Source organism: Aulostomus chinensis, chromosome 13 (genome assembly GCF_037954235.1).
Source record: "Aulostomus chinensis isolate RoL2024-O1b breed Wild chromosome 13, RoL_Achi_v1.0, whole genome shotgun sequence".
NCBI classification, from domain to species: domain Eukaryota; kingdom Metazoa; phylum Chordata; class Actinopteri; order Syngnathiformes; family Aulostomidae; genus Aulostomus; species Aulostomus chinensis.
The window spans coordinates 18,973,471-18,983,843 of record NC_141332.1 but is presented as its reverse complement, the minus strand read 5'-3'; the positions used below and the strand labels follow the sequence as shown (position 1 = coordinate 18,983,843).

At 38.0% G+C, this 10,373-nt stretch overlaps 1 protein-coding gene across 2 annotated transcripts; it reads left to right on the top strand.

Moving 5' to 3' along the window:
* The first annotated feature begins 373 nt into the window (after positions 1-373).
* Positions 374-9,933, top strand: tm9sf5 (transmembrane 9 superfamily protein member 5). 2 transcript variants are annotated; one of them, XM_086221885.1, is made up of 18 exons: positions 374-683; positions 1,241-1,308; positions 1,395-1,488; positions 1,601-1,728; positions 1,860-1,989; positions 2,688-2,815; positions 2,941-3,055; positions 3,156-3,235; positions 3,321-3,426; positions 3,869-3,919; positions 4,246-4,378; positions 5,719-5,838; positions 5,922-5,979; positions 6,070-6,229; positions 6,344-6,495; positions 6,616-6,727; positions 6,859-7,030; positions 9,126-9,933. In XM_086221885.1, exons 1-18 carry the CDS (start codon positions 546-548, stop codon positions 9,191-9,193), a joined length of 2,013 nt encoding a protein of 670 aa, XP_086078011.1. In that variant the 5' UTR covers positions 374-545; the 3' UTR covers positions 9,194-9,933. The 2 variants fall into 2 exon arrangements, with proteins under 2 accessions (XP_086078011.1, XP_086078012.1); XM_086221886.1 differs by lacking the exon at positions 3,869-3,919.
* Positions 9,934-10,373: the final 440 nt, after the last annotated feature.

The window sequence follows — 10,373 nt, the reverse complement described above, 5'->3', positions numbered from 1 at the left end:
TTGTCATGTTGCTTTGTCCTTTTGATAAATTTAATGTTGTTTTTATCACTATAATGGCAAGTAATAAAGTCTTTGCATTCCACTGCCTGCTATTATTGCTCTTAAAATTATTTTCCTAAATCAGTTTTTAGTGTCAAGCAAGCATTCATCTCAAACAGTTTTGTCGTTTTTTTCGTCATTTTCATGGTACCAATTTATATGTCAAATGTGGAGCAATTCCTAACTCCATGTACTAGAAGTGAAATATGTTATAAAATCGAGTTTGATTGGTTGATTTAACTGCCTAACGAACCGGTGGTTTCGGGACATGAACTCGTTCAAAAGGTTCAGTGAAAAGATTCGTTCTACTGAATGAGTGGTGCAACGTCACGGAACTGGTCACAGATGCTAGTTGCGCCAGACAGCTCAGCCCAGTCAGCTCCTACGTCTCGAGCTGGAGGATACAGTTTACCGCGTACGGCTAGCAAACCGTTTTCCTGACGAAAAGAAACTCTCTCATTTGGCACAAGTAGACAAGAGCAACGAATAACCGTGTCCGCGATAAAATGAAGAGGCGGATACACTTCGGTTTGGTGCTGCTGTACTTGCTAGTTTTACGTGTCTGTTCGAGCTCGGCGTTTTATCTTCCGGGTTTAGCTCCAGTGAGTTTTTGTGAAAGCGGCAAAGGTGGAGAAGATTGCCAGGTATGCTGACTTGATAAAGGGCTTTCTGTCGAATGTTGTGGGATTTGTAATGATTTTGGAATTTTCATATTCATGCTATTATCATCACCTAGCTCGTTAGCCTACCGGGACTCATTTAGGCCCCAGTCATTACCTGGAAACCGAGCTTAAGCATAAGTTAGTATTATGACGTCTGTGCTAGCTATATTCATTTGCTAGCTCTCCTCAACATTGCCTGAACGATTATTCGAATTTTCGTGTGTCTGTCACACGATGGTAAAAAGTCATTAAAGTGGGAGTGCTAAGCTCTACTGTTCTGCTACTATTACCTGGTGCAGGTTAGTATTGTTGACAGTGCGTTGGAATTCAATAACCAGCTCACTTTATGGCGAAGAAAGAAAGTATAACTAAATTCACTTCATTCAACCATGATATAACTAATTTCCATTTACTGCAAACAATATATCGTGTAAAGGGGTTGAAACGTGCACTTTTCTAACCCAGACACTGAAGCTAATTATTGTGTGGTTCCAGCCCGTCAGTTCAGTTTGAAAGTTTTGTTTTGTGGTTCTTTACAGACAGTAATTCAGCTCTTTGTCAATCGTTTGGATTCTGTGGAGTCAGTTCTTCCTTATGAATATGATGTGTAAGTAACGTGTAATATTAGCTATGTCTGGAAATACACTTTCCTGCTTATCATTTAATTGTGTGTTGTCTGTGTATTTGTCAAAGCTTTGACTTTTGCAAAGATGACAAAGAAAGGAGGCCCTCTGAGAACCTCGGGCAGGTGCTGTTTGGAGAACGAATTGAGTCATCACCTTACAAGGTAGGTGTTTGTCGTAATTCCAAGTCCTAATGTGTTGATTTTAGCTTCCTTTGTTTTGAGAATGCACTCTCCCAAAGTGACTTTTCTTTCTTTTTTTCTTTTTTTTTTACAGTTTAACTTTGGAGAAAATGTTAAGTGTGAGAGGGTGTGTACAAAAACCTACAAGAAGGGGAGTCATGATGATGCAACCAAACTGGATTTTCTGAAGATGGGAATGCTGCTTAACTACCAGCACCACTGGTTAGTTAAGCATGTCCTGTTCCTACTGTCTTCCGTGATAGAAACATGGATGGCTGCTGGAAAACCTTCTTTATAAGCATTTTTTTTGCACAGACTGTGTTTAATGAGAGGCATGTTGGATCATTTTTCAGGATTATTGACAACATGCCGGTCACATGGTGCTATGAGGTGGAAGAGAGTCAGAAGTACTGCAACCCGGGCTTTCCCATTGGCTGCCTGGTCACCCCAGAAGGAAGAGTTAAAGATGCTTGTGTTATTAATGTGAGTTGGGATTTCAAATAGACTGCTCATCTGCTTGTGACTTGCTACTCTGGTTTATCAGGCGTTATTCATTAAATAGACACCGGCAGTTTCACATCAATTTTAAAATGAAAGATATATCCTTCCGTCAGCAACAGATATTTTACTTTTACGAAGGAGCTGTGTCAGTTTTTGTTTTTATTCATGCTTTTATTCATTTTATGCACAAGGAACATTGTTAGATGATCTTACTGACATATTTGTATGTGGATGCTGCAGCATGGGTGAAGGCTCAGGTTGAAGTTTTCCACCTTGTGGGACAGCAAAGTCACTCTTGAACTTTGATATTGGCAGAACAGAACAGCTGCCAGTGCAAATCTCATCTTATTTGCCAATAAGCTGTTGGCTGTGGCACTGGCAGATGTTCTGTTGCTGATATAATGTGTGCTTATTGAAAGATAATGTGATTCAAGTTTAACAAAAACAAAAGCTCTTTTATTCATTTATTTTTAATTTGAAGATACTGTCTTTGTAATTGTAGCATTCAAGGAAAGAATAATAACAATGACTTTTTCTATTCAGTTATATTTAAGGTTCTTGACACTTGGAATACAAATAAACAGTCTTAAACTGTCAGTAATTTTGCAATTATAAGACATGTTGTGAATTATTTATTATATTTCTTGACGCACACATGAAATAAAATCTTCTTTTTACAGGCCGAGTTCAACAAGAAGAACACATTTTACGTCTTCAACCATGTAGACATCAAGATCACATACCACAGAGAAACAACGGAAGGCTGGAGAGGAGCTCGGCTGGTTGCAGCCACCCTGGAACCAAAGAGGTAAATGGATATGTAACCATTAGACTTTGATTTAATGCACATCATCATGTGCCAATTATATTAATATCTCATTTAAAACAATCTAGTTTTCTTAAGATTTGACTTGTATGTTCTGTTCTTTACAGTATCGCACAAACAGATGAGAAGAACCCGATCTGTGAGGGCGGTAACCCCATGGAGGTACCTGGGGAGTTTGAAAACGACGTGTCCATAGTTTACACCTACTCTGTCTCCTTTACGGTAGGCCTCCAAACTGTATAACTTAGTGTAATTACCACTGTAATTACCATGGTTGTTAAACTGCGAGACAGAAACTGATTGATTTAACTCCTTTGAACAGGAAAACCCGTCTATCAAGTGGGCTTCCAGGTGGGACTACATCCTGGTCTCAATGCCTCACACTAACATCCAGTGGTTCAGGTACGGGGACGTTTCTCATATGATAACAAAAACACTAAGCTGTAATCTTATATCTGGATGTTAAGTGTCTCGTGTGTTTCTGTAGTATCATGAATTCACTGGTGATCGTCCTCTTTTTGTCCGGGATGGTTGCCATGATCATGCTGAGAACTCTGCACAAGGACATCGCCAGATACAACCAGGTGGACCAGGTAAGAGCAGAACTGCACATATACACACTGAACAAAGGTGTGAGAAATACAGCTCAATACTAGATTAGACTCTCTGTATGTTATCTAGGTTTAGAGGAGAACTGCGTGACTATAATGCATTTAATGTTATTCAGAAAAGTTGTGACTAATTCTCCTGTGTATGGTGAAAACCTCCCACCTCGAGTCAACAACAGTAAAATGGTTGAAAGCAGTCACATTTTGCTGAACACTTCCTTGTTTGTAGCTGCTTTACAAAGGTCATTTGTAGATATTTACTTTGCCACAGTGAGTAATAAAACTTCAGTTGAGGTGAAGTTGTTGTTTTTTTTCTTTCTTAAACCTTTGTAAGTTTAATGATGTATTGATTCTGCTGTGTGAAATACCGCCCTGCACACTGGATGCACCGTCCCTAGATTTAAAAATATTTTGTCACATTCCACAGGCAGACTTGATAAAGATTCCATCTACAAAGGACAAAACCTCTGTCCCATACGTAAGCTTATTGATCAGCGTTATGAACAAACCTTTTCTTGGTAATTTAATCAGGTGTTTGGGTGTGTGATTGCAGTCAACAACCTCATCAGCACAGAGGGTAAAATGTGGTTTGAATACCTTTTTTTTTTATTCACCAGTTTAAAGAAACAGACTCCTGAACTTGGGTTTCTCATGCCACATTTTACAGCTTTTGTTGACACTGTTGTCACTTTGCTCTGCTTTGCTAACAGGTGTCACTGTGAGGTGGTGCGGCGTGGTGGTCGGTTAACTTCCCTTTTTCGCTTCACTTGATTGTGACTGTTGCTGTGCGATGTCCTGTTTCAGGAGGATGCGCAGGAGGAGTCGGGGTGGAAGCAGGTTCATGGGGATGTGTTCCGTCCACCCAGGAAGGGCATGTTGCTGTCTGTGTTCCTGGGACAAGGCACTCAGATCTCCATCATGACCTTCATCACACTCTGTAAGAAGGCTTTGACATTATCACAAGATATATCTTGGATATTTATTCCTCAAGAATGAAAGAAAACTTAATTCTAAAAAAAAAAAAAAAGAATACATTATGATATATATATATACATATATATACATATATATGTATATATGTATATATATGTATATATGTATGTATATGTGTATATATGTGTATATATGTATATATGTGTATATGTATATATGTGTATATATGTATATATATGTATATATGTGTATATATATGTATATATGTGTATATATATGTATATATGTGTATATATATGTATATATGTATATATATATGTATATATGTGTATATATATGTATATATGTGTATATATATGTATATATGTGTGTATATATGTGTGTATATATATATATGTATATATATATATGTATGTATGTGTATATATATATGTATGTATGTATGTGTATATATATATATATGTATGTATGTATGTATGTGTATATATATATATGTATGTATGTATGTGTATATATATATATATGTATGTATGTATGTGTATATATATATGTATGTATGTATGTGTATATATATATGTATGTATGTATGTGTATATATATATGTATGTATGTATGTATGTGTGTATATATATATGTATGTATGTATGTATGTGTGTATATATATATATATGTATATATATATATATATACACTCTGTCCTTCATCGCACTATGTTTGAATGAGGAAATAGTTCACATCCACATCGGCCACAGTTATCAGTGAATTCCATCTTTTTTGCTCATGTGCCTTTCGACATGATGAAAAAGGTCTTGTATTGAAAAGCGGGCCAATAAACTGGTATATCACTGGCTGGAATGTAATATCAGCACCAGATACATACAAGGACATTCGACATCTTGCAAGCTGTCCTTTTTGGAAGGCAAGGTGTGTGATAACCTCATTATATAGAATTTTAAAGCATGAACAAGCTTGTTGTATTTGTTAGGACAGTGTTCACCAAAGCTTTCTTTTCTTTTTTTTTTTTCAATTTAGCAGCACCAGGGGTATCTTTTAGAATTGTTTTCAGTAAGAGTGCCATGTTCTTATGCTACGGAGTGTGAAGAGGCACGGAGCTTCTTTTCCGGTTGAGAGGAAGGAAGGAAGGAAGTACCCTTTGACAACATTTTTATTTCTGCGGATGCTCAGTATCATAGCAACCAAATGCGTAATCTTTAGAGCACTCTCAGCTGGGCTCATTCAGGAGAGCATCTGGTGTTTTCAGTTTTGGGGGAAAAAATATTTAGGGGAACAAGCCCTTCACGTGCTGGCTGAATAAATGTGTTGATGAATGTCGGTCCTTTGTAGTCCTCGCCTGTCTGGGCTTCCTGTCACCGGCCAACAGAGGGGCTCTCATGACGTGTGCTGTGGTCCTCTGGGTCCTGCTGGGAACCCCTGCTGGCTATGTGTCTGCACGCCTTTACAAAAGTAAGAGTCAACACAGACAGTGTTACATTTGGAGTCTTCTTTCTTTCATCATAATCTCATCCATCTGTTCTTGTGTTTTCAAGCTTTCGGAGGTGAAAAGTGGAAGACGAATGTCCTGCTTACTGCCCTCTTGTGCCCCGGGTACGTCTCCCATTAAAAAGTCTTTCTTTTTTAGCTCTCCTTTTAAAGTACAATCACTATTTTTGTCATTGTCTCTCTTCCACTCCCTAGAATTGTGTTCGCTGACTTCTTCCTGATGAACCTGATCCTCTGGGTGGAGGGCTCCTCTGCAGCAATCCCCTTTGGTACCCTGGTGGCTATTTTGGCCCTGTGGTTTGGAATTTCTGTGCCACTCACCTTTATTGGTGCCTACTTTGGATTCAAAAAGCCTGTAAGTATGGCCATGGGCACTGAAAGAATATCTCTTTTGAAATAAAACAATTAAATCAGATTAATTGTGTCTATTTTAAGAGTTTGTAACAATTTCATCTCTCTTTCTGTTCAGGCAATTGAGCAACCAGTGCGAACGAACCAAATTCCTCGTCAGATTCCTGAGCAATCCTTCTTCACCAAGCCGATCCCTGGTATCGTTATGGGTGGAATCCTGCCCTTTGGCTGCATCTTCATTCAGCTTTTCTTTATTCTGAACAGCATTTGGTAAGAATGAAGGAATACTGTCTTTCCTGATTTGTCTGCAAATCCAGTTTTGAACAGACCGTGTGCTGTACCAACAAGGTAGAGTAGCCGGACGTCTAACGTTGAATGCTTGTGACTCAGGTCTCATCAGATGTACTACATGTTCGGGTTCCTGTTTCTGGTCTTCATCATTCTCCTCATCACCTGCTCTGAAGCCACCATTCTGCTCTGCTACTTCCACCTTTGTGCTGAGGTACATTTATCAAACTTCAGCTCCAGATCCACTTGTTTAGAGAGATAATGCAGTGAGAAAGCCTGAGTATAAGTTGGTATCCTAACTAACTAACCCTAACCCTCTCATGTTCTCTCTTGTTGCGTGTGCAGGATTATCACTGGTGGTGGCGTTCCTTCCTGACAAGCGGTTTTACAGCCGTCTATCTCTTCATCTACGCTGTTCATTACTTCTTCTCCAAACTGCAAATAATCGGAGCAGCCAGCACCATACTCTACTTTGGATACACGATGATCATGGTCCTCATGTTCTTCCTCTTCACAGGTGAGGCTTTGTGTTTGTTTTAAACCACGGTAACAGTGTTTATATTCTGATACAGTAATTGCTCTATTAAGTCAACTTAAAAATGGCTTATAATAACAACATATTTTATTTTTATGCATTTGGAACTTCAATACGAACAAAAACAATAGCAGAACAAATTATTTTCGTGATCTTGGGTTGGTTAAGGTGCTTCATGTTTGCCATTTGACCTTGCACGCTGGATTAGACGTTACACATGATGGTGAGATTATGTGAAAATGACAATCATTCATTAATATAAATCAAACAAATGTGTTATGAGCAGTGAAGAGGCTGCAGCAATTTGCTGTACATCATGGACTGACGGGGTGTGTTTTGTTTGTGAAAGCAAACCTGAAGCTTGTTGCACTGAATGAGTAAGAATCAGGATCTCCATCCTGGTCCTGTGAAATGAAACACCAGGAAGCTGCGCGTTTGATATTTAATGGTTGTGTGCATTTGACGTTTTATTTCTGCACAGGCAGCAACAGCACAGTGTCACCTGAAATTATGAAGCCTTCATTTAAATGGTGATTTATGAGTGTGATGATTGATTCAAACCTAATCACAATGCATATTTCTTCTTATCACTCAATACACGCACATGAACTCCGCAATTTCCTTGACCTAAAAATATCGTCCATCCTGTTTTTGTGTCTGTTTGTTCACAGAGGGATGTCACTAACAATTTGTTTGTGTTTAATTTCATGGAAGCTTTAATTTAATTGCCAGACTCTGATGAACTTTTAACTGTTCAGGATATTCGCTCTTTGAAAGAGTGTATTTGCATTGCTATGCTTTATATTATTTCATCAGCGTCATGAAATGTCCTTCAAATTACAATTATATTGCTTGTCACAATAAATTCTTGGACATTTTATCTTCCAACACAAATTGGAACAGTGACAGACTCTCTGCAATGTTACAACTTAGACTTATCAATCTATTGTCTGCTACCTAGTTGAATAATCTTTCTTTTTGGGCACCATATTTGTTATCAGGTAGTATTTTTATTATTATTATTATTATTATTATTATTATGGTGTGACGAGTACTAGAAGCCCTCATCGTTCCACACCGTCAATTACACACACACACACACACACACACACTACATTCACAAGACTAGAATAAATAAAACACTCACTGTTTTTGTCTTTAAATAAAAAAAACAAAGAGAAAGATTGACAAGTTGACATGGCAACAGCTCTCCGGCCTGGTCCAGCTCTCGATCACGCCCACTCAGATGAGCCGAGGGGTGCGCGCAGGAAAAGGATAATGTTCAAAGTAGATAACAAGCAAAAGCACTCCCTGTCTTTACGTCGCCCGGAAATAAACGGCTCACCATGATGGCTCACTCTCTGCTGCTCTGTCATTAGGCCAGATAAAAGTTACACTGCAACACAGTTGTGACACTATCTTGAAACGGGGCTGTAAGTAGCAAGGGGATGAGATGTCAAAAGATTATCACCAAGAAATAATCCGAGGATATATGATCAGTTTCCCTCCTTTCTTCCAGTTTTGAGTTAAATAATCCTAATCTTCCTAGTTTCCCATTTTAAAGTCTTTATGTTCTTGTCTTTCTTTTTTCTACTTCATCCTCAACTTTGATCTCAGTTTAATTCAGGATTGGACTGCTGGCTCCCATTGAACAGTCAGATAGGACTTTTATACCCAGTTAAATTGATCCAGGATTTTCAGGACAGTGTGGAAATTTTTTTTTTTCTTCTTCGCATGTTTAACTTATTTTAACAATTTGAGCTTTGCAGGAGTTGTGACTCAATCAGCCAGTCTCACGCAGGTGCTTAATCAACCCCATCTAGAACTGGGGTGCTCAACCTGTTCTTATTCAACCCCATCTAATCATATAACAAAAACCAGCCCAAGAATGATTTTGGCTGATGTATTTTATTGTAATCTAAATGTATTTTACATGTCTTGATTTAAAAAACAACAACAACAAAAAACACTGCCATCATATTTTAGATACATAAATTATCTCTCCTACTGATTTAGAGGTGACGGCTGACTTTTGAATCAGTCAGGTCATTCATCTAATTTGTCTGGTCTTTTTCAGGCACAATCGGTTTCTTCGCCTGCTTCTGGTTTGTAAATAAGATCTACAGTGTGGTCAAGGTGGACTAGAGAACCGAGAGAAAGACTGGCACCTTGCCATTACGGCGCTGGCCTCCTCGTCTGGCTGTGTGACAACGTGGTTTGACGGGCCTGAACTGAAACATCACTTATCATTGTCAAGCCCGAAGAGCTGAGCTCGTTTTCTTTTGTGCTTTAAACCTATGAACCTATGTTGCTATTGTTCTTTTTAAAAAAAACAAACTATATATATATATATATAAAATAAAAAAAAAATAAAAATGTCGTTCACTGTTGACCAGTACTGTTTGGAATTGGGACTTTAAACTTGGATCCAGTGATCTCGTCATCATAGTGAAGAATGATTTGTTTTGATGGGTTTAACAAGGATGATTTGTTTTGATGGGTTTAATAATCAGAGCGTTATTTGAATTTTCTAAAGAAAGTAAAATGTCTACTTTGCTTTTCTATTTCCTTGCGGCAAAACATTTTGTTTTCCATTACTTGTTCTGTAATGACGAAAAAAACGAGTGTGTACATATATTGTATAGACAGAGTGAGCGAGTGAATGCTACTTAAATGATTGTCATGGTTATAAAACCTTCTGTAGGATTTTTTTGTTTTTGTTTTTGTTCTTGTTTTCGGTAAAGATGGGGCTATAAATCCTGAAATATCAGCCTGTATTGTAGTTCACACCTGATATAAAACACTGACATTTTTCTGATGCACATCCTCTCTCTCATATTTAGTGATGTCTTTAAGTTTGCTAAGAATTAAAGTGATACATTTGATTAATGTCACATCAGGTACGTAGATAAATATGCTGCAGCTACTCAGTGTCGCACAGTAAGGAACATATCTCAGTCACATGATCTGTTCCTCTGTATGAGACACACACACACCACTGCTGATCAAAATGCATTTTATGAATTTACTGATTAAGTACATGATGTTCCCTTGAGATAGAACTTTAAAGCTTTTAGCTGGTAGTTTGAACTGTGACTGCGTTAAACACAACTTCCGTCTTTTGTCTGGCGCAGCAGGCAGCCGTCACCCCAGGTGATAACATTTTTACAAATAAGTTCAGAAAATTCAAAATGAAGGTCACGGGTTTTTTCCTTTTTTTTTTTTTTCTTAAGACACTGAAATGTATACTAACGCATTCATGCACTATTCATGCTTTCATTGTAGTATAAGAGAAGTTTCAGTGTTCAACTCCTAAGTTTTCTCG